This window comes from Caretta caretta, chromosome 5 (assembly GCF_965140235.1).
Source record: "Caretta caretta isolate rCarCar2 chromosome 5, rCarCar1.hap1, whole genome shotgun sequence".
Lineage (NCBI taxonomy): Eukaryota > Metazoa > Chordata > Testudines > Cheloniidae > Caretta > Caretta caretta.
The window spans coordinates 106458265-106483268 of NC_134210.1; the positions used below are offsets into that span (position 1 = coordinate 106458265).

At 39.0% G+C, this 25004-nt stretch overlaps 1 protein-coding gene across 39 annotated transcripts in view; it reads right to left on the reverse strand.

Moving 5' to 3' along the window:
* Positions 1–25004, reverse strand: part of PTPRD (protein tyrosine phosphatase receptor type D) — a 1703394-nt gene that overhangs the window by 187498 nt on the left and 1490892 nt on the right. For 26 of the 39 annotated variants that reach the window (XM_048850700.2, XM_048850704.2, XM_048850702.2 and 23 more), the window contains 3 exons: positions 4074–4262; positions 2126–2143; positions 389–499 (listed from right to left, as the gene is read on the reverse strand). In XM_048850700.2, coding sequence (XP_048706657.1) covers positions 389–499; positions 2126–2143; positions 4074–4262 — 318 coding nt within the window. The remainder of the gene's footprint in view (positions 1–388; positions 500–2125; positions 2144–4073; positions 4263–25004) is intronic. The other 13 variants (XM_048850717.2, XM_048850713.2, XM_048850711.2 and 10 more) reach the window with 1 other exon arrangement.

Sequence of the window (25004 nt, forward strand, 5' to 3'; positions counted from 1 at the left end):
AAAGTTACACCCAGAGCTGATTAGTAGCATACCAAGCAACTACCTCAGGAGTTTGAAAAGAAAACACAAAAGAAAGAAAAAAAAACAAAATAATAATAATAAAAAAAATGCAAAGCACGGGTCTAAATCAATGCAGGAAAAATAGAAGCCAAGATGTAAAAGTGTAAATATACTTACAAACCTTAAGTCACAGGATAGATTGAACTCAAGAGTGCTTTTTAAAAAAATCCCTGTCCTCTAGAGTCTAAACTTTTAAAACATATTTTGTTACTGTTACTTTTACCATAGCAGTTTGTTTATTACTAAGTTAACTGCACAGATCCTCAGAGTATCTTAACACCCCCTGAGCCTGAATGAAGAGTGGATGCCAGGGTTATGTCATTCCTACCTCTGACATATAGATTGGCAGGGGCAGAATAGCGTGTACCCGCACTGTTGGTTGCAACACACTCATATTTGCCTTGGTCAGATTCTTCACTCAGTTCAATTTGGAGGGCACCTGTATGAATATAAAATATATAGCCAAAGACATGGTCAGAGAAGGTTTTCTAGATCCATAATTATACACCGCTTAACAATACGAAAAGCCCTGTATGCGAAGGTCCACTCAACGTCGGTTCATTTTCTTGCTAAGGTGCACAGACAGAAAATGATGCGATGAAAAAAACAAAGATTATTTTTTTCACATCATCAGTGCCAGCACAGGAAACAATTTGCATTTGGCAGAAAAAATCACTTTTTAAACAATACTTTTTTTCCCCCTCGACCATTAAAATGAAGATGGGTGAGACTGCTTCAAGGAAGTATGGCTTTTAAATAAAACAAAAGAGATTAAGTTGTTGGGTTGTTCTATTTTTCTGAGTTTCTTTATTTTTTGTAACAAAAGTAGTGCAAAAGGTGGTACTCTCAAAAAAGACAGGACAGGTTTCAAGAAAGTCTTCTGCTGAAGAAAGCCAAAAATGTGCAGCAAGAACAAAAAAGCTGCTTAAAGTGTTAAAAAAAAAAGAAACTGCATTAGTCATTCATAATTATCAAAATATTCTCTTAAAGAAATAAAACTCCCTTAAGACATGCAGATTGGTAAGAAAAGAAAGACGGTTTGCCACAACTTACAATCTTTTAGTACGTTTGCTGAAAAACAAAGAGCAGTTGAATTAGAAGACAAAAAAAAGTTTAAAAGCATGGTCTATGCCAACAAGGAAGAACCAACCAACCACTGCTGAGGACCTCAGGAGGGCCCCCCCTAAGACACCCATCAAAATCCACGAGTGGGATTAGCAGTGTGGTGTCACAAAACCCAAGAAAAATACAAAACAAGAATTATAAAAGAAGTGAACATTTTTTGTCAAAGTATCAAAAACCAGCAATACCATACACCACCAAGAATGACGACTCATTAACCTTTCATTTCCAAAGCCTGAAGATCAGAAGATCCAAAAATCCAGAGATGGGGTAAATCCAAGAAAAACAAAAAACAAAAAACAACAAGGAAAAAAAAAAAGCATTGCTGTAATTTTGTAGGGGGGGAAAAACATTTTCAACTTTATGAAGTTAAAAGAAAAAAAGAATTGGAGAACAACAAAAACGAAAAACCTTTTTTGAAAGATAAAGACAAAAAGAAGATATTCCATGTTGTCTTCTGCATGTCTGCAACTGTTCTCCAGACCACCTTGCCTTTGGTCCAGAACAAGAACAGCTAAGGAAGAAAAAAAATGATCTTTTTTTTTTTGTTCTAGTTGAACAAAAAAAAAAAAAAGAAAGAGAAAAGAAAAAAAGAAGACGAAGAAGAAGAAGAAGAAAAAAGAAAAAAGAAAAAAAGAGGGACAAATGGTACGCTGTGACTGGGCTATGGCCAAAAGACCTGGATATGCTTCCTTTGAAGTATATCACAAATTAAATATATCTTTTTCAAAAATGAAGAAACAAAATAAGGGAAAGGAAAAGGGAAGTGGAAATAAAGGTCACAACATGAGAATCACTGATCATAACCAAACAGAATAAAGGAAAAAATAAAGATGATGGACATTTCTGTGTTGTTGTTTTTTAACAGGACAAAGATGAGAAGGATGAAAGGACAGAAAGAATGAGTAAGATCATTCTGTGAACGTTAGTTCAGCACTCTTACCTCTTATTGGTGTACCACCTGGGTGGATAATATGAATGCAAATAAGATTAGAAAGAAGAAGCATTAGTACGAGAAGAAGGAGGCTAGGGCTTTGGAAGAAGAATCAAATTAGATTTACAGAATTAAATAAGGTCTTAAAAAAACTTGAATTACTATACTTTTAAAACAGGAATATATTAGATAGTATTATTAGATTATAAAAGCAAGTTGCACTGTACCACAAAGGGCAAAGGCCACAAAAAGCAGCATTGCCACTCTCAGAGAAGCATCTGAGTTCTTAAGTGTTTGGTTATAAAGGGTTAGAAATATATCGTATATGCCTCACATCCTTAAAGAAATACTTTACAATAATGTATTTAATACATAGTTTAGGAAAATATTGGATATTCTATTTAAGGGTGTGTATATATATATATATTCTCTATATATATATAGATAGAGAGAGAGGATACACTGAAGTCTATCTGGAAACAAATACTGCAGTTTAAGTTGGATTATGGCATTCACTGCACTCTATGTGATACTTGTGTACTGTTTCTTCTAGACAGGTGTTGCTATGATCGATACAACATTTCTGTGGAGGTGTGTGTGTGCGCCACTACGGAGATCTGGTGACTACACTGACTGTTAGTAAAATGCATGCCATGCATTTTAAGAATAATAATCATCATAGTAATATAATAATAATCTGAATATGGAAATTAGTGGGGGTGAAGTGCGCTTCAGAACTAAGCACTTACCAATAGATTCTGGAGATTTAAATACGGAGAGAAGAAAGACAGCATAAAAATATTATTATATTCCTTATAATTTGGCACAAAGTTTTCAGTTAAAACTTTATATACTAAATAATCTACGTCACATGTGAAAATTAATTCTTAATTTACATTAACAGTAGGTTAATTTACACAGTTCTGCTGACAACAAGCAAAGAGTCAGTTAACAAGACGATTTAACATCACAGGACAGGTCAAAAGCTGAGAATTCTGGGAAGACAGGTGATTAAACAACTTAGATTCTACAGCAATATCACTATCATTGCCAAGGCAAAAGGCTTATTATCGCCCCATTATATTATTTGGGGATAAGCTTTAAACTTAATGAATTTAGAGTTATCTTTTTTTTTTTTTAAATCTAACGAGAGCAAAAGAATAAACTAAGGTGGGAAGGATGGGGGGTGAAAGGACTATTAGGGAAGTGCAACGGGCAAAGAGAGAGAAGCAAAAGCTGGAGTCTACACCAAAAGCAGGCTTCTGTAGATCCAGACAATGTAGGATTCAGAAAACTTTAGCGTGGGCGCACACTACTGTGGCTAAATGTGTTGGAAAAATGCTCAGCCAGCAAAAAGCCCTTTTTTCATAGGTTACCCAAGGACTTTTTTTACCCACCCACCCTTTTTTCTAAAGGTATGGTTACACATGGGAAAAAGTATTGTGTTTTATGTATTAGTGAGAGGAAAGAAGTTGTGTCCAAACTGGCTAATCTTTGGTGGCTTCAAATGTGGAAAAGACAGCACAAAACACACTTTTTATTGAATATTTTTAGTGTCTAAATATGAAAGTTTTGGTTTTGATGAATATAACCATTGGCACTCCTTGAAAGTTCTGAATGAAGTCCAATGTTGAAATAAATTTGTGGGGAAAAAAAAGGAAAGAAAGAAAGAAAGAGGAGAAAATGGATCCGTCAAATACTGCGGAAAAGCAGTAAAGAAAAAAATATCAAAAATACAGTCACAGCAGTGAGCAATGTGGAGTGAACAGAAGCTGCAAAACACACACACACACACAGACGGACTCTGGAACAGGCTATGACAGCATCACAGACATAGACAACACATTCAGTAACACAGAAAAGAGAAGAGGAAGAGAAATTTTTACCTATAAATAAATAAAAAAATAGTGTGAGAGAACAACTCTGGGCGTTAGTGGAAACAGTAACGAGACCCTACCTGATCGTAATTGTTTGATACGTCCATTGTTGTTGCTTGTGTCAACAGGTAAGAAATCTTTGAACCAAGTTATTTCAGGATCAGGATTGCCGCTGGCTGCACATAACATAGTGGCTGTGCGAGTGCGTTCGACCACCTTCAACTGGGGGCCCATATCAATGGTGGGAAAACCACGAGGAATTTGATCCTCTGAAAAGGAAAAAAAGTCTGGTTTTATAACAATCTTTCACATTTGTTATATAAAAACTCATACGTGTACAACATACAGGCCCAGATTCATAGCCACAGCTCCAGCTGCTTTGCATTGAAATGGCAGCTAAGGTCTTCCAGAGTAGAAGGGGGTGAAGCAGAGAGCCATGCACTCCACGTGATCCTCAGATGCTGTAGTGGCTCCTATGGGACCACAGCAGCCAGCATAACTAAGAGCAGCTCCCACTTGAGCTGTTCTATATTATGCCAGGTGTTGTCAGCCTAGAATCAGAGGAGCATAAAGGTGCTCAGAGACAGCTTTCCATCAGATATACCCTGTCTCAACTTGGCATAGCTGAGGATCTGGCCCGCTATGTATTATGCACATTCTTTAAACACCCAATCATCTGTGCAAGGTGAGGCATTATCATACCAACACTGTTCCTCTTGAATGTGCCCTCTTTAATGTATGTAGAATGTTGACTAGTGGTTAGGGCATTAGCCTGGGACCTGGAAGACCCACGTTCAATTTCCTCCTTTCCCTGTGAGTTTGGGCGTGTAATTTTGACGCTGTCTCAATTCCTCATATGTAAAATGGCAATAATAGCACTTTGCTACCTCAGAGGAGTGTTATGGGGTTGAATACATTAAAATATTTATCAGAAGCTCAGGTACTGTAGCTAGGATAAATATATAGAATAATCATTATGATTTTGAATGTATATACATAGTATCTTTCATACAAAGCACTCAGATACTATGGTAATGGGCACGGTGTATAAAATCCTAGGGTTGAAACCCTGGTCCTACTAAAGTCAATGACAAAACTTCTGCTGACTTCAATGGGGCCAGGATTCCACTCTCCATACACAGATCCTAGGGGAATTTTATGAAGTTTATTACACCTTAAACATTGCCTAAGATGGTGGTGCTTAAGCCCTGGTCTACACTGCGGGGGGAGGGGTGATCTAAGTTACGCAACTTCAGCTACGTGAATAACCTAGCTGAAGTCAACGTACTTAAATCGACTTGCCGTGGTGTCTTCACTGCGGTAAGTAGACTGCTGCCGCTTCCCCGTCGAATCTGCCTGCGCCTCTTGTGGCACTGGAGTACAGGAGTCGATGGGAGAGCACTCGGGGGTCAATTTATCACGTCTAGACTAGATGCGATAAATCTATCCCCGCTGGATCGATCACTGCCTGCTGATCTGGCGGGTAGTGAAGACATACCCTGAGTCTGTATTAGGTTAAGGCTAGGGTTTGGCTGATTCAAAGCTGAATCAGAACTAGAGTAAGATTTGGATTCAATGGTGCTGAAATCTCATGAGCTGTTCTTGAAGGAATCTGTCTAGATTCTATCCAAAATAGAGCAAATCTCATGAGGCCAATCATAAGATTGCAGCTATACCCAAACCTAAAATAAAAAGGACTCAATGTGTGAGGAGAGATTAACTAGCAGGGATTTTATTCTGGACCCTGAGCCCTCTGAAATCTGAGAAAGTTCACATTCCATGTTGTGGATTTGGCTCCAGTTCATCTGTAATATATATTAATTGCTTTTCCCACTTCTGGGGTGGAACACAAAAACTATTTAATACAACACAGCTAAGCTGTATACCAGTAGTTGAGCATAACTAATTTAACATGCTTGGAGAAGTTAAATAGATAATATGTCATAATCCAAACAGGAATTTACTTATCTTACAAAAAGGACTGTGGGATCAGGATTGCAGTTTTACATATCAATCAAATGACAGCATCTTCAACATTGCCTCTCTACTAAGGGCGTCATCCTAAAACGTACTGAACATCTTCAATTTCCAGTGAAGTCTGGGAGTTGTAGTTGTTCAGCACACCTCAGGATAAGGCACTAAGAAAGTAGAATACCACCTGCTGAATCATTAACATTACTTTTTGTAGCACTTGGCCTTTCCCTATAGATTTCCAATCTAAAAAGTGACTTGGAATAATCAAAACTGATGAAATCACACCTTAAATTAGTAAATCTGCCATCGTTTCCTTAAATTAGTAAATCTGCCACTGTCCTTTAAACAAAGGACACATGCTGTAAGATGCTCTTTCTGCCTGTGGTCTCGTATCCTGTGCCTAAACTCTGAATTCTTTGGGGCAGGGACTGACTTTTATTATGCAGCTATTATGCATAGCACAATGCATAGCGCTGCTCCCTGATTGGGGCCCCTTATGCACTACTGAAATACAAACAAATAAAATAATAATAATAGGGCTGTTGATTAATCACAATTAACTCACGTGATTAAATGTAAGAAAATTAATCACAATTAAAAACATTAATCGTGATTAATCAGTTTTAATCACACTGTTAAATAGAATACCAATTGAAATTTGTTACATATTTTTCTACATTTCCAAATATATTGATTTCAATTACAACACAGAAGATAAAGTGTACAGTGCTCACTTTATATTGTTATTTTTATTACAAATATTTACACAGTAAAAATGACAAACAAAAGAAATAGTATTTTTCAATCCATTTCATACAAGTACTGAAGTGCAATCTCTTTATTGTGAAAGTGCAACTTGCAAATGTAGAATTTTTTGTTACATAACTGCACTCCATAATAAAACAATGTAAAAACTTCAGAGCCTACAAGTCCACTCAGTCCTACTTCTTGTTCAGCCAATCCCTAAGAGAAACAAGTTTGTTTACATTTACGGGAGATAATGCTGCCCGCTTCTTATTTACAATGTCACCTGTAAGTGAGAACAGGTGTTTGCATAGCATTTTTGTAGCTGGCATTGCAAGGTATTTACATGTCAGATATGGTAAACACTCATACGCCTCTTCATGCTTTGACCACCATTTCAGAGGACATGCTTCCATGCTGATGATGCTTGTTAAAGAAAAAATTTGTTAATTAAACTTGTGACTGAACTCCTTAGAGGAGAATTGTATGTCCTGCTCCATGCTTTTACTCACATTCTGCCATATATTTTGTGTTATGGTAGTCGCAGATGATGACCCAGCATATGTTGTTTGATTTAAGAATACTGTGACAAAGTTCCTGCTCTTCCTTGGTGGGTCTTGAGCTTATTGGCGGATTTGCTCGCCTTGGAGCTTCACGGCAGCCCTCAGCTTGGCCGTTTTTCTGAATTCACAGTCCAGGTCAACTCTTCCTGTGTCTGACCAGGAGTTGGGAGGATTTCAGGGGAACCCGGGCCCGCCCTCTACTCCGGGTTCCAGCCCAGGGCCCTGTGGAAGGCAGCTGTCTAGAGTGCCTCCTGGAACAGCTGTGCGACAGCTACAGCTCCCTGGGCTACTTCCCCACGGTCTCCTCCCAACACCTTCTTTATCCTCACCAAAGGACATTTCTCCTGGTGTCTGATAATGCTTGTACACCTCAGTCCTCCAACAGTCAGCGTTCTCACTCTCAGCTCCTAGTGCCTCTTGCTCCCAGCTCCTCACACGCACACCACAAACTGAAGTGAGCTCCTTTTTAAAACCCAGGTGCCTGATTAGCCTGCCTTAATTGATTCTAGCAGCTTCTTGATTGGCTGCAAGTGTTCTAATCAGCCTGTCTTAATTGTCTCCAGAAGGTTCCTGATTGTTCTGGAACCTTCCTTGTTACCTTACCCAGGGAAAAGGGATCTACTTAGCCTGGGGCTAATATATCTGCCTTCTATTACTCTCCCATAGCCATCTAGCCCGACCCTGTCACAATCTCTAACTTCAGATTTGACAAAACACAAAGATAGCTACAGCACTAGACCCAAGGTTTAAGAATCTGAAGTGCCATCCAAAATTTGAGAGGGATGAGGTGCGGAGCATGCTTTCAGAAGTCTTAAAAGAGCAACATTCCAATGCAGAAACTACAGAACCCGAACCACCAAAAAAGGAAATCAACCTTCTGTTGGTGGCATCTGACTCAGATGATGAAAATGAACATGCGTCGGTCCACACTGCTTTGGAATATTATCAAGCAAAACCAGTCCTCAGGTTGGATGCATGTCGTCTGGAATGCTGGCTGAAGCATGAAGGGACATATGAATATTTAGCACATCTGGCATGTAAATAACTTGCGACACCGGCTAGAACAATGCCATGAAAACGCCTGTTCTCACTTTCAGGTGACATTGTAAACAAGAAGTGGGCAGCATTATCTCCTGCAAATGTAAACAAACTTGTTTCTCTCAGGGATTGGCTGAACAAGAAGTAGGACAAGTGGACGTGTAGGCTCTAAAGTTTTACATTGTTTTATTTTTGAATGCAGTTTTTTTTGTACGTAATTCTACATTTGTAAGTTCAACTTTCAGAATAAAGAGAGTGCACTACAGTATTTGTATTAGGTGAACTAAAAATACTATTTTTTTCTTTACAGTGTAAAATATTTGTAATAAAAATAAATACAAAGTGAGAACTGTACACTTTGTATTCTGTGTTGTAATTGAAATCAATACATTTGAAAATGTAGAAGATATCAAAAAATATTTAAATAAATGGTATTCTATTATTTTTTAACAGCGCGATTAATGGTGATACATTTTTTTAGTCGCTTGACAGCCCTAAATAAAAATAAATAAGGTTCAGAGTGTGAGCCAGTTTTTGAGCTTCATATAGCTGTGTTGTTTTTTTTTTTTTGTTTTTTTTGTTTTGCAAGTTCTATGAACTCATTCCTTCCCTGTGGGTGAAATTCAACCCTGTGTAGAGCCCTATGTACCACTTAAGTTCCATTTCAGGCATCACTATAAGTCTTAGGAGGGACATAAGTGATACACATACATTGTGTTGGGTCTCTGCATGGCAGTGAATTTCAGTGGAAGAGTATGTGATAATATCAGTGTGTAGAAATGGGGTTTTCATCTGAGTGTTTTGTGGGGTGTTAGGAGATAGAAGGTGGGGATTTCAAAGGAAGCTATGCGAGTTAGTCACCCCTTGAAGTTACATGGGAGTTGGATGCCAACTCCCTTGGGTTCCTTAAAACCCCAGCTGGAATGTATTATATAAACAGCAATGAAACACACAGGTTTCTAGGTACCTGATAGTCTAGGAGGTAACACTGGAAACATAGTAGGGACAGAGAATACCTGACAAATCAGGCTATGTTAATTATAATAATCTTTTGGAATTACATCAGCTTGTTCTTTACTGTGGTAAAGGTTTAACAGATGTTTTTACAATTATAGAGCTGCTCTTTGTCTCAAAAAGAAAAGTGAAAAAAAATCAATAGCTACTATATAATACATGCTTTATTATCAAATGCCGTGCTTGGCAGCTATTGACGTGTAATTTTTTACGAGACTAAAATAATTTATTAGGAATTGTCCAATGTTAACTACATTGCTTTCTTTGTACAAAAATTGTGTGATCTTTTTAAGTAATTTCAGTAAAGCTTTCAGCACCTTTTGAAAAACTTACATCTGGTTATCCTTGAATACCTGACAAATCTTCGCATTCTCCAGTGACAGATATCTCCCTAGGGCTACTTAATCACTGGAATCATGAATACATATAAATATTGCTCTGGTACAGTAGTCACTATTCTCCTGCAAGTTTCCATCTCTCTTCAGAGCCAATATCTCCACCAATCAGCAATGAGTGTCAAAGGCTTACAGTGCTGAGGCACTTGCTATAGGCTCTTACCAAAGAAAACTGAATTTAATAATTATTTATCAGATGTGAAGCCTTTACCTTGGGAATAACTGACAAGGTTTGACTTGTGCAATGCAGAAAGCACTCTAATGCATTTGCATGACCTTTCTGTTCCTTCTTGGCTCATAAAGAACACTCCAGAGCTGCTTTTTCATATACACAAGTGCACAACAAAGATAATCTATCTTGCATATTAATAGGATGGAGTATGTAAAGAGCTTTCTTTTCTTATTTTTAATAAGGGTAATTAAATTCCATCCATCCCCCTTATGCACAGAACCTCTCTGAATGCACTGTCTTCATTAAATTTTCATGAGAAACATCACAATGTAACAGATTCGAATAGCCAGAGCTGTTATACTTTGACAGTTGTGGCTTGTTTCCAATCTGGCTGTGAGGTATTTGGCAATAAAACCCAGTATTCAACATAAAACGGACTGGGGAAATAATGAAATTTCTAATTGGAATGCTTATCTCAGTGGGTGTAGTTCATAAGATGTTAATTGCTTTTTTCTTCTCTAAATTTATTATTGATTTGTATAAAACTGTCTTTCCAGTTTGATGACATCAAGTTTGATAGATCATCCATTGTGCTATGTTGTAGAACTGAGAATCAAATCAACAAATGACTGTTAGCCAACATAAACTTTTACATAAAAAGTAGCTATTACAAATTATCAATATATTAGTCATTTTAAACATCAACATGAGGTGCAAAGAAAAAGTATTTTATCCAGTTCATTACTGTGCTCATTAAGCTTTAAACTGTAGTTTCATATTAATATTCAATCATACTGAATTAGCTCCTAATTCATCAACAATTTAAATCACACTTGACCTTCACAAAGCCATTTGGCACTGTCATTTTGAGAGGCCATTATAGGGCAGATTACTATGTCCTTGTGCTTAGTAAGTCACATAAGTAATACAGATTTTGTTTAGGATGACAGGTGCAATAAATCTGGAAATGCAGCTCATTCTTTGAATTTTGTGGAGGACAGACCTCAATATTGATGCAAAATATTAGTAACATTATTAAAATTTATTATCATTATTAGGTCATTATAAACTTGTTAGCATCTTTACTGAACAATAAGATATAACTACAAATATGTCATAGGATGCTTGAAAATATTACAATATCTGTGTATGATTTAATTAGTTATGTTATAAAATATTCAGGTTGATTGAAGAAATTGCAGAAGGTTTCTGCTTTCTGTGCCCAAGGACAAGTAAATGTCAGGAAGATAACCCCACCTTAGCCATAAAGCCACGTTTATTACCCTTAAGAGTATCTTACTCCTCATTGTTTTATCTAGACCAGAACATCTCCCTCTGTCTAAGATACTGGTCTGGTACAAATGTAACCCTTATCTCAAGAAAACAAACCATGTAAAACATTCATGTTTTAGGAAAAGACCTGCTTGTGAAAAGGGATTGTGCTAGCAGAGCAATAAATCTAGGTGTAAAGTGTGCTTTTTACCTACCCAGAAAAACTTCCCAATAAACCTACACAAAGAATTCTAGAAATATCCTTGTTGAAACAAATTTGATAATTCCTCTAAAAACATCATTCAGAAAAGCCTCTACAAAAAAACATGTATTGTTGGAAATGTTTTAAACCTTTTTCTTTATTTCTTCTATATTGAGATGTCAAACACCTTTGTGAAATGCGTACTTGCAAATATGTTAGCTAAATGCATAGCTCCTAAGATAACTGCTGTATAAATGATACCACGTAAACGGTAAAATTCTTTATATGCCAATGTCATAAATATAAAGGGAACGGTAAACACCTTTAAAATCCCTCCTAGCCAGAGGAAAAACCCTTTCACCAGTAAAGGGTTAAGAAGCTAGGATAACCTCGCTGGCACCTGACCAAAATAACCAATGAGGAGACAAGATACTTTCAAAAGCTGGAAGGGGAGGGGGGGAGAGAAACAAAGGCTCTCTCTGTCTGTGTGATGCTTTTGCCAGGGACAGAACAGGAATGGAGTCTTAGAACTTAGTAAGTAATCTAGCTAGATATGCGTTAGATTCTGTTTTCTTTAAATAGCTGAGAAAATAAGCTGTGCTGAATGGAATGTAGATTCCTGTTTTTGTGTCTTTTTGTAACTTAAGGTTTTGCCTAGAGGGATTCTCTATGTTTTGAATCTAATTACCCTGTAAGGTATTTACCATCCTGATTACAGACTAGGGACCGAATGGCTAGGCAGCAGTTCTGCGGAAAAGGACCTAGGGGTGACAGTGGACGAGAAGCTGGATATGAGTCAGCAGTGTGCCCTTGTTGCCAAGAAGGCCAATGGCATTTTGGGATGTATAAGTAGGGGCATAGCGAGCAGATCGAGGGACGTGATCGTTCCCCTCTATTCGACATTGGTGAGGCCTCATCTGGAGTACTGTGTCCAGTTTTGGGCCCCACACTACAAGAAGGATGTGGATAAATTGGAGAGAGTCCAGCGAAGGGCAACAAAAATGATTAGGGGTCTGGAACACATGAGTTATGAGGAGAGGCTGAGGGAGCTGGGATTGTTTAGCCTGCAGAAGAGAAGAATGAGGGGGGATTTGATAGCTGCTTTCAACTACCTGAAAGGGGGTTCCAAAGAGGATGGCTCTAGACTGTTCTCAATGGTAGCAGATGACAGAACGAGGAGTAATGGTCTCAAGTTGCAGTGGGGGAGGTTTAGATTGGATATTAGGAAAAACTTTTTCACTAAGAGGGTGGTGAAACACTGGAATGCGTTACCTAGGGAGGTGGTAGAATCTCCTTCCTTAGAGGTTTTTAAGGTCAGGCTTGACAAAGCCCTGGCTGGGATGATTTAACTGGGAATTGGTCCTGCTTCGAGCAGGGGGTTGGACTAGATGACCTTCTGGGGTCCCTTCCAACCCTGATATTCTATGATTCTATGATTTTACAGAGGTGATTCTTTTTACTTTTTCTTCTATTAAAATTCTTCTTTTAAGAAACTTAATGCTTTTTCATTGTTCTTAAGATCCAAGGGTTTGGGTCTGTGTTCACCTATGCAAATTGGTGAGGATTTTTATCAAACCTTCCCCACGAAAGGGGGTGTAAGATTTGAGAGGATTTTTGGGGGCAAGACGTTTCCAAACGGTCTCGTTCCCAGTAACCGGAGTTAGACATTTGGTGGTGGCAGCGAAAGTCCAAGGGGAAAAGGTAAAATAGTTTGTACCTTGGGGAAGTTTTAACCTAAGCTGGTAAAAGTAAGCTTTGGAGGTTTTCATGCAGGTCTCGACATCTGTACCCTAGAGTTCAGAGTGGGGAAGGAACCTTGACAACCAACATGGAATCTAATGATCTTGTTAAACTAATTACTAATGTAAGAAGCTATTTAAATATAGAATATTTAAATTAATGGAGAATTAATTAATTAATTATTAGCTATGCTCATGGAACTCCCTCACCCAACGAAGGAAGACAAAAAGAATCATCCTTCTAAAATCGGTTATAAAGGATCAACAATGTTGTTAACAACAATTTAAACTAAGAGTACTTTAATTTAAAAATATTGTTATGAGACTAAAATATTTTAGTCAAAAAATAGGAATGTTCAGACTTTTTGAAAACAATTTCATTTCCTATTGGACTTTAATAAAATTAAAGGAATATCTCAGAAAATAAATGTTAAACTCTAACTTTAAAAGGTTACCTAGGTTTTCTCGATATAAGAACAAAGGCAATTGCAAATACTGCATGTTCATTAAACACACTGCATATTTAGAAGCTGAAGGTGTCATCTAAGCCAACCCTATAGACTTTGAGCCAATAAAAAGTGACAGCAACCAGCTCTGATCTAAACAAGTCTAAAAGAGGTGTTTTCATAATTTTATGGAAATAGGAAGGAAAACAGTATAAAAAAAAACCCTCTGAAGTGAACACTCCTCACATACACAACCTTTGCTACACAGCATACATAGCAAGCATTCCACAACTCATCCTGTCCATCTTTAGAAGCAGACTACCGCAAACAGCTAAGAAGAACTGAGAAGAAGACAAGAAGACAACCCAAGGAAAACTGCCCCAAAATTTTAAAATGGATTTGAGCGAGAAAGTTAACTAAAAGATTACCAAGGGATTAAATTTAAAAAGTCTTGTAATAATTTTTTGAGTCATGGAAATGCTGTTGAAACTTAAAATATTTACTATTTTCCTGTGAATGACCACATGGTTAGACCATGTGTTCCTGGAGACGAGACAGTGGCTACATTTTGATAAAGAAATAGTGGGATTTAATTGGATATTCGATTCTTCATATCTGTAGTTGTCCTATTTTAAGACATGCTTAAATGGCTTCTTCTAAGTAACTGACAAATATTTTCTTCAATTTCATAGGATTTAGTTAAGATTTCTTACTTTGCTCAAGTATAAACTGTATTGCTCTTACTAGTAACCAACAGGACACATTTTTCCTTAAACAAAATTATTTTGCCCATTTGCAAAATTTCGTAGTTACTGGTTTATTGATAATTTTGGGGAAAAAAGACCTTTGTTTCAATTTACCAAGAGAAAAATGCCAAACCAAAGGCGGGTCCACTTATAGAAGCTCTCTACAGAAAAAAAAACATACAAAAGAAAATGTATTCTGTCACCTGTGTTGTTTTGTTTAATGTTTTCTTTTCCATCAGCAATAAAAGAGCCATGGTTAATAACTGTCATTATTTTGCTTAGTCTCAATCACGGTGTTTCCTGAAGTATGGAAAAGAATCCCTGTGACTAAAATTGTGAAAGGCATACCTCTGAGCTGGCAATAAGAGATACTGTTAGTAAGAGCTGGCCTGCCATTTCTTGTTTCTCTGAACTAAATATTTTAGTAATTTAAAAAATATAATGACTTTGTGCCCAACAATTTAAAATTACCCCTTTTTAACCCATAATTTCTTAGGTATCTTAAAAGTTTGAGCTGATTTTAGACTACACATTCCATTATAGTTCAGAAAATTGTGTTAATATAACTTCTAATTACTGAAAGAGTTCTATACATGAACTGTTCACTGAATATAGGACATGAACAATATAAAGAGCATTTACAAAGGTTGTTTATATATATAGTGCCCACCTTTAAAAAAGGGAAGAATGGGAACCTGGGGAACTACAGCCTCACCTCAGTCCCTAGAAAAATCATGGAGCAGGTCCTCAAGGAACCATTTTGAAGTACTTGGAGGAGAGGAAGGTGATCAGGAACAGTGAACATGGGTTCACCAAGGGCAAGTCATGCCTGACCAACCTGATTGCCTTCTATGATGAGATAACTGGCTCTCTGGATATGGGGAAAGCAGTGGACGTGATATATCTGGACTTTAGCAAAGCTTTTGATACAGTCTCCCACAGTATTCTTGCCTGGATCGGATGAATGAACTATAAGGTGGATAGAAAGCTGGCTAGATTGTCAGGCTCAACAGGTAGTGATCAACGGCTCAGTGTCTAGTTGGCAGCTGGTATCAAGCGGAGTGCCCCAGGGGTCAGTCCTGGGACCGGTTTTGTTCAACATCTTTATTAATTATCTGGATGATGGGATGTATTGTATCCTCAGCAAGTTTGCAGATGACACTAAGCTGTGGGGAGAGTTAGATAAGCTGGAGGGTAGGGATAGGGTCCAGAGTGACCTAGACAAATTGGAGGATTGGGCCAAAAGAAATCTGATGAGGTTCAACAAGGACAAGTGCAGAGTCCTGCACTTAGGACGGAAGAATCCCATGCACCGCTACAGACTAGGGACCGACTGGCTAAGCAGCAGTTCTGCAGAAAAGGACCTGGGGATTACAGTGAATGAGAAGCTGGATATGATTCAGCAATGTGCCCTTGTTGCCAAGAAGGCTAACAGCATTTTGGGCTGCATTAGTAGGAGCATTGCCAGCAGATCGAGAGAAGTGATTATCCCCCTCTATCTGGCACTGGTGAGGCCAAATCTAGAGTAATGCATCCAGTTTTGGGCCCTCCACTACAGAAAAGATGTGAACAAATTGGAGAGAGTCCAGTGGAGGTCAACAAAATTGATTAGGGGGCTCGGGCACAGATTCACGAGGAGAGGCTGTGGGAACAGGGCTTGATTAGTCTGCAGAAGAGAAGAGTGAGGGGGGATTTGATAGCAGCCTTCAACTACCTGAAGGGGGGTTCCAAATAAATTGGAGCTCGGCTGTTCTCAGTGGTGGCAGATGAAAGAACAAGGAGCAATGGTCTCAAGATGCAGTGGGGGAGGTCTAGGTTGGATATTAGGAAACACTATTTCACTAGGAGGGTGGTGACGCACTGGAATGGGTTATCTACAGAGGTGGTGGAATCTCTATCCTTAGAGGTTTTTAAGGCCCAGCTTGACAAAACCCTGGGTGGGATGATTCCGTTGGGTATTGATCCTGCTTTGATCAGGGGTGTTGACTAGATGATCTCCTGAGGTCTCTTCCAATCCTAATCCTTTATGATTCAGTGATTCACAATATGAACTCTTATGGGAGAATCATTTGAAACTGTCTTGCATCGTTTCACACTGCAGTTGTTCTCCTTGCATAGAAAATATCAAAAGTATTTCAATAACTTTTCCAGACATATTCAGTTTGTCTATTTCACATATCCCAAATGAGCATGTGCAATGAAGAAGAGAAAATTAAAATTCATAGAAAAGTTGTGTATAAAAATCAAGGCAGTATTGACTTGCTCAAGCAGCACTTACTCGTTAGATGAATCATATTTTTCACAACAATGGAAATATGAAAGTTCATATTTTCATAGAGGTGAACCTTTCTTGAACTTTTTTCAGAGTGTTAGGTGCAGAGAGATATATTTGTAGAAGATTGTAATTTAAAGACATTCCCTCATAAGGGACAATATTATGAACACAGAAATTCGGAGATGTGCTCTAGAGGTGGAGATTGGGAACACCACATGGTTGTGTACAGCAGTTCACCAGAGACTCTCTCCAGTTTGTTTTATTAATGTTTTATTCCTTTCTCATTCATTGTTATTTAATGAACCCCAAGATTGTTACATGGTGTCAGAAGTGCTGAATGAGGTGGAAACTGCAGTAATTTTGAAGTTAACTCCTGTGTTTGAAACTGAAAGCAGAGAAAAAGGAAGGCACCAGAGAAGACTGTGGAGCACCAGGCATAGAGTCTTTTCCATGTATTTGGTGAGCAGAGTAGTATCTTGACTAGCTTAAGAAGGGGGGGAAAAGACAAAAATGAATTTGTTGCAACCTCCATCCAGTCTGCAATGGTCAGGCAATGTTGCATAGAACTGGAAAAAAAATCAGAGATTTGAATTGTATTTAGCAGCAATGGGGGCAGAGGAAAAAAATTATAAAGTGAAATCATCAATCCTGTTTCATGTTGTTGGGGAGGAAGCAACTTAACAACTTTAAGTTAGAAGAAGATGAAAGCGTGTAAGTAAAATACTGACTAAATTTGAAGAACATTGCATGCCACAAAATTCTTTGACACAGAAATGTTTTACATGCATGCAAAAAATGGATGATACCATAGAGCACTATGTCACAGAGTTAAGGAAACTTAGTAAAACATGTGGTCAGAGACAGAATAATTTGCGGCATTAAAGACAATGTGTTAATAGAAAGACTGCTCCATGAAGGAGGCTTAACTTTAGAAAAAAGCTCTCCAAATATGCAGGACAGCAGAAATGGAAAGCATGAAGCTGAATTCACCAGAAGGTGTTATCCATTTATTAAACACAAAACAATATAACCAGAATAGGTCAAATCAAAGAGTGGAATGATGCACTAAGAAAACCATTTCTGGGGGAAGCCTGGGTACAGATGGTCATGTGAATGGTGTGGATCACAACATGGCCCCAAACAGTGTGTTGTCTTTGGCAAACTTTATCATAAATGTGAGAAAAATATTCATTTTTCAAAATGCTGCAGATCCCAAATGAAGAAACATCAAGTGAATCCATTTCCACAAAGGCCTAATGAGAAGGTAGGCACTGATTTATTTACCTGGCAATCAAAGGATTATTTAATAGTTACAGATTATGATTCTCTGTATCCAGAAATTTGCACACCACGCAGTACTAATAGTACTAATTGATAGCTGGCATGAAGGGAATCTTCTCCAGACATGGAATTTCAGATGAAGTCTTTAATGATAACGGGCCGCAATTTTCCAATGCAGATTTTAGGCAATTTGCCAGAGATTGGGACTTTCATCACAAAACATCAAGTCCAAATTACCCCCAATAAAATGGATTTGTGGAAAGGTTTATATAGTCAGTAAAGAACCTTATGAAAAAGACTTTTGACAGTGGGGGTGATTTGTATAAAATGTTACTGGTTTACTGAAGTGCACCTCTGTAGAATGGCTTTTCTCCAGCTCAGCTGTTAACAGGAAGAAGAATCAGATCTAATTTACCAATTATTGATAGCTTGCTGAAATCTCAGGACAATGAAACAAAGAAGATGAAAGAAAATCAGGAGTGGAAACAGAAAAATTATTTCAATAAAAGGGCCTGGGATCTCAGTATGCCTGAGGAATCACACCTCAAATACTTGGGACCAAAAGGGTACCATTAAAGAACAGCTGCATCCAAGGTCTTATGTAGTCCAGACAGACCAGGACAACACATTTTGATGTAATCAAAGGAATCTTCGAATAATCTTAAAAAGTTCCAACACATTGACAACTGATGTGGACTCTGGTATTTCCCATCTGACTGATCCTTTATCATTGACACACAAAGGAGAAACAAGAAAATAACTCAGACTCTAATGAAAGGCTGATAAAGAGAAGATCAGAGTGGGAGATTAAATGTCCTGAAAGACTCACAGAGACTAGTTAACCTGCCTAGAGAAGGGGTATTTGAGAAAAAAGGGTGGTAAAGATTCACTCGAGCATGATGTGCTAGTAACCTCTTCTTTCTCAGTAGTTGACACATTGTGTTTATGGAAATGTACTACATGGGGTGAGAATGTAATGCATGTTATTAGATCATGGTTAGCTGTTTTTATATATGTATTTGCGTTAATTTGTTTTTCTTTAAGAGGGAAGATGTATAGATATGCTTGTGGAAGATTGTAATTTAGAGACACTCCCTCATAAGAAAGAATATTATGGACATGGGAATCTGGAGATGTACCCTGGAGGCCCGGGTTGGGAACACTGCATGGCTGTGTGCAGCAGCTCACCAGGTTGTTTTATTAAAGTTCTTTTCCTTTCTCATTCCTTTCTCATTCATTCTAATGCAAGGATAATTCCATTCTCTTCTAATATCTGAACTCTGATGTTCCCACTGCATTATCTTAGAGTAGAGATGATATAATAATGGATCTTGTATGACTTTTCTGTTGAAGTCCTCTCCAAGAGTCTAGTATCCCAGAGAAACAGGTAAAGTTTATTGTTTTTTTCCAGCAGCAGTTGCGTCTTTCAGCAAGATGGAAAATGATTATCATCATCTTGGCACATAACTATCCAAATTGTTCCATCTTTTCAGAAGAGGCAGATACTTTACAGTGAACAGCAGGGGTAGCATCAGGGTATCAACATGAATTACAAAAGACAACTGAGGTGATCCTGGCAGTCATATCCCACTACTGTCTTGAGGAGCAAGTCTTTTGTGACAGACTTCTCTGTGAAATGTACATTGTGCAGTAAGACGTAGTCAAAAGCAGGGATACACATGCCGTCCGCATTCAAATGCAATACATCATCTGCAATCCACCATCCAAGTCAAGTGCATATTCATGTATTAAGGATGCGTTCTGGGCAGAATATTGTGCAGTGAATCAGGGATTGCATCTGACACACAGCATAGAAGATCTATAAGAGAAAAGCTGCAATTCAACTCTAATTTGCTGAACAGTGGACTACAGAGTATGGAAATTGCTCCCCCTTGATATTCTTCCAGGTTCATTCTTACCCACTTTTAAAGAACAACTGAATGTCTTTCACAAGAGCTTTTTCCTTACTATTTGTTTGTTTTATTACAATCACTGTTGCTGACCCAGTCTTTCTAACCCTATCTTTCCGTTGTCAGACGTCATCTATTTCTTCTTCTCATCTGAAATTGTTATAAAGGTGTGTTTTATTACAATATTAATAATATTTTGATTGTACTTAATATACACCTCCAATAAGAGGGTTGGAAGGTTCTTTATAAATAAAATTATGTTTATTACTACCACTACTTTTAAGGATTAATAAATACATGTGTGACTGTGTGGGCTTTTTGCAGGAGTCTCAACCCCAAACAAAATCAACTATTTGCATGTGGTGTGATGAGAAACTCTCTTTCAAACAAAGGTTGTGTGTGCATGTGGGAATTTAGGCACCAAAAGGTACAGACAGGCACTTCAGTAGGATCTTCAAAAGGACCTAAGTGCCTAACTCGCACAATGGGAGTTAGGTGCTTAGGGGTTTCTGAAAATCCTCCTAGACACCAACCTGCATCTTTGGGTGCTGTCATAAATATAAAGGGAAGGGTAAACCCCTTTAAAATCCCTCCTGGCCAGGGGAAAGCTCCTCTCACCTGTAAAGGGTTAAGAAGCTAAAGGTAACCTCGCTGGCACCTGACCAAAATGACCAATGAGAAGACAAGATACTTTCAAAAGCTGGGAGGAGGGAGAGAAACAAAGGGTCTGTGTGTCTGTCTATATGCTGGTTTCTGCCAGGGATAGACCAGGAATGGAGTCTTAGAACTTTTAGTAAGTAATCTAGCTAGGTATGTGTTAGATTATGATTTCTTTAAATGGCTGAGAAAAGAATTGTGCTGAATAGAATAACTATTTCTGTCTGTGTATCTTTTTTGTAACTTAAGGTTTTGCCTAGAGGGGTTCTCTATGTTTTTGAATCTAATTACCCTGTAGATATCTACCATCCTGATTTTACAGGGGGGATTTCTTTATTTCTATTTACTTCTATTTTTATTAAAAGTCTTCTTGTAAGAAAACTGAATGCTTTTTCATTGTTCTCAGATCCAAGGGTTTGGGTCTGTGGTCACCTATGCAAATTGGTGAGGCTTTTTATCCAACATTTCCCAGGAAAGGGGGGGTGCAAATGTTGGGAGGATTGTTCATTGTTCTTAAAATCCAAGGGTCTGGGTCTGTAGTCACCTAGGCAAATTGGTGAGGCTTTTTACCAAACGTTGTCCAGGAAGTGGGGTGCAAGGTTTTGGGAAGTATTTTGGAGGGAAAGACGCGTCCAAACAGCTCTTCCCCAGTAACCAGTATTAGTTTGGTGGTGGTAGCGGCCAATCCAAGGACAAAGGGTGGAATATTTTGCACCTTGGGGAAGTTTTGACCTAAGCTGGTAAAGATAAGCTTAGGAGGTTTTTCATGCAGGTCCCCACATCTGTACCCTAGAGTTCAGAGTGGGGGAGGAACCTTGACAGGTGCCTAAATTCCTTTGAAAATTTGACCCCCAAACCAAGTTTTCTGCCCTTCCCCATCGATTTGATTTCTCTGGACTCACAGGAACAGTACTTACACTTCCCCCAAGAGAAGACCCCTCGGTAGACACACTAAGGGTATGATTAAAAAAAAAAGCGCTGGAAGGTCTCATTTAGGGAAAAATAGAGCAGAAAGACATGTCCAGGGGATTGGAAGTTCTTTGTGATTAGTCTACCTGTGTATCCAATCAGGAGGAGAAGGAGGACAAACCCAGTGACCAGTGTTCTGAGCAATTTTCTTAAGTGAGGCTAATTTCCCTGGAAAACAACAGCAGTAACAGCCTTTAAAAGGTTTCAGAGCAGCAGCCGTGTTAGTCTGTATCCGCAAAAACAAAAGGAGTACTTGTGGCACCTTAGAGACTAACTAATTTATTTGAGCATAAGCTTTCGTGCGCTACAGCTCACTTCATCGGATGCATAAAGTGGAAAATACAGTGAGGAGATTTATATACACACAGACCATGAAAAAATGGGTGTTTATCATACACATTGTAAGGAGAGTGATCACTTAAGATGAGCTATTACCAGCATGAGAGTGGGGTGGGGAGAGAGAAAACCGTTTGAAGTGATAATCAAGGTGGGCCATTTCCAGCACATTTCCAGGAGTTAACAAGAACGTCTGAGGAACAGTGGCGGGGGGGGGGGGAATAAACAAGGGGAAATAGTTTTACTTTGTATAATGACTCAACCACTCCCAGTCTCTATTCAAGCCTAAGTTAATTATATCCAATTTGCAAATTAATTCCAATTCAGCAGTCTCTCATTGGAGTCTGTTTTCAAAGTTTTTTTGTTGAAGAATTGCCACTTTTAGGTCTGTAATTGAGTGACCAGAGAGATTGAAGTGTTCTCCGACTGGTTTATGAATGTTATAATTCTTGACATCTGATTTGTGTCCATTTATTCTTTTGCGTAGATACTGTCCAGTTTGACCAATGTACATGGCAGAGGGGCATTGCTGGCACATGACAGCATAGATCACATTGGTAGATGTGCAGGTGAACGAGCCTCTGATAGTGTGGCTGATGTGATTAGGCCCTATGATGGTGTCCCCTGAATAGATATGTGGGCACAGTTGGCAATGGGCTTTGTTGCAAGGATAGGTTCCTGGGTTAGTGGTTCTGTTGTACAGTGTGTGGTCGCTGGGGAGTATTTGCTTCAGGTTGGGGGGCTGTCTGTAGGCAAGGACTGGCTTGTCTCCCAAGATTTGTGAGAGTGATGGGTCGTCCTTCAGGATAGGTTGTAGATCCTTGGTGATGCATTGCAGAGGTTTTAGTTGGGGGCTGAAGGTGACGGCTAGTGGCGTTCTGTTATTTTCTTTGTTGGGTCTGTCCTGTAGTAGGTGACTTCTGGGTACTCTTCTGGCTCTGTCAATCTGTTTCTTCACTTCAGCAGGTGGATACTGTAGTTGTAAGAATGCTTGATAGAGATCTTGTAGGTGTTTGTCTCTGTCTGAGGGGTTGGAGCAAATGCGGTTGTATTGTACAGCTTGGCTGTAGACAATGGATCGTGTGGTGTGGTCTAGATGAAAGCTGGAGGCATGTAGGTAGGAATAGCAGTCAGTAGGTTTCTGGTATAGGGTGGTGTTTATGTGACCATCGCTTATTGGCACCGTAGTGTCCAGGAAGTGGATCTCTTGTGTGGACTGGTCCAGGCTGAAGTTGATGGTGGGATGGAAATTGTTGAAATCATGGTGGAATTCCTCAAGGGCTTCTTTTCCATGGGTCCAGATGATGAAGATGTCATCAATGTAGCGCAAGTAGAGTAGGGGCGTTAGGGGACGAGAGCTGAGGAAGCGTTGTTCTAAGTCAGCCATAAAAAGGTTGACATACTGTGGGGCCATGCGGTACCCATAGCAGTGCCGCTGATTTGAAGGTATACATTGTCCCCAAATGTGAAATAGTTATGAGTGAGGACAAAGTCACAAAGTTCAGCCACCAAGTTTGCCATGACACTGTCGGGGATAGTGTTCCTGACGGCTTGTAGTCCATCTTTGTGTGGACTGTTGGTGTAGAGGGCTTCTACATCCATAGTGGCCAGGATGGTGTTTTCAGGAAGATCACCGATGGATTGTAGTTTCCTCAGGACGTCAGTTGTGTCTCGAAGATAGCTGGGAGTGCTGGTAGCGTAGGGCCTGAGGAGGCAGTCTACATAGCCAGACAATCCTGCTGTCAGGGTGCCAGTGCCTGAGATGATGGGGCGTCCAGGATTTCCAGGTTTATGGATCTTGGGTAGCAGACAGAATACCCCAGGTCGGGGTTCCAAGGGTGTGTCTGTGCGGATTTGTTCTTGTGCTTTTTCAGGGAGTTTCTTGAGCAAATGCTGTAGTTTCTTTTGGTAACCCTCAGTGGGATCAGAGGGTAATGGCTTGTAGAAAGTGGTGTTGGAGAGCTGCCGAGCAGCCTCTTGTTCATATTCCGACCTATTCATGATGACAACAGCACCTCCTTTGTCAGCCTTTTTGATTATGATGTCAGAGTTGTTTCTGAGGCTGTGGATGGCATTGTGTTCTGCACGGCTGAGGTTATGGGGCAAGTGATGCTGCTTTTCCACAATTTCAGCCCGTGCACGTTGGCTGAAGCACTCTATGTAGAAGTCCAGTCTGCTGTTTCGACTTCAGGAGGAGTCCACCTAGAATCCTTCTTTTTGGAGTATTGGTAAGAAGGTCTCTGTGGGTTAGTATGCTGTTCAGAGGTGTGCTGGAAATATTCCTTGAGTCGGAGACTTCGAAAATAGGATTTTAGGTCACCACAGAACTTTTCAGAGTAGCAGCCGTGTTAGTCTGTATCCACAAAATAACAGGAGTACTTGTGGCACCTTAGAGACTAACACATTTATTAGAACATAAGCTTTTGTGGGCTACAGCCCACTTCATCGGATGCATAGAATGGGATAGATAGATAGATAGACAGATAAGTTGGAAGTTACCATACAAACTGTGAAAGGCTAATTAGTTAAGATGAGCTATTATCAGCAGGAAAAAAAAAAACTTTTGTAGTGATAATCAAGGTGGTGCATTTAGATAGTTGACAAGAAGGTGTGAGGATACTGAACTTAAGGAAATAGATTCAGTATGTGTAATGACCCTGCCACTCCCAGTCTCTATTCAAACCCAAGTTAATGGTGTCTAGTTTGCATATTAATTCAAGCTGAGCAGTTTCTCCTTGGACTCTCTTTTTGAAGCTTTTCTGTTGCAAAATTGCCACCCTTCAATCTTTTACTGAGTGGCCAGAGAGGTTGAAGTGTTCTCCTACTGGTTTTTGAATGTTATGATTCCTGATGTCAGATTTGTGTACATGTATTCTTTTGCATAGAGGCTGTTCAGTTTGGCCAATGTACATGGCAGAGAGGCATTGCTGGCACATGATGGCGTATATCACATTGGTAGATGTGCAGGTGAAGGAGCCCCTGATGGCATGGCTATTGTGATTAGATTCTATGATGGTGTCACTTGAATAAATATGTGAACAGAGTTGGATAATTTTTCCGCTCTTCTACACCGACGGAAACCTTTTCGCTTCAATAGGTTTCACAAATGTAACTGAGAAGTAAGAATGCAACTGAATAATTTTCACACCTACAGCACCGTAATCGGCATGCTATAGATAAATAATGCAAATGAAAGTATCCAAAACTTTCATTGGCGGTGGCAGTGTCTATATTCATCTCCATGCTAAATCTACATAACCTGATGTCAAATGATAAGA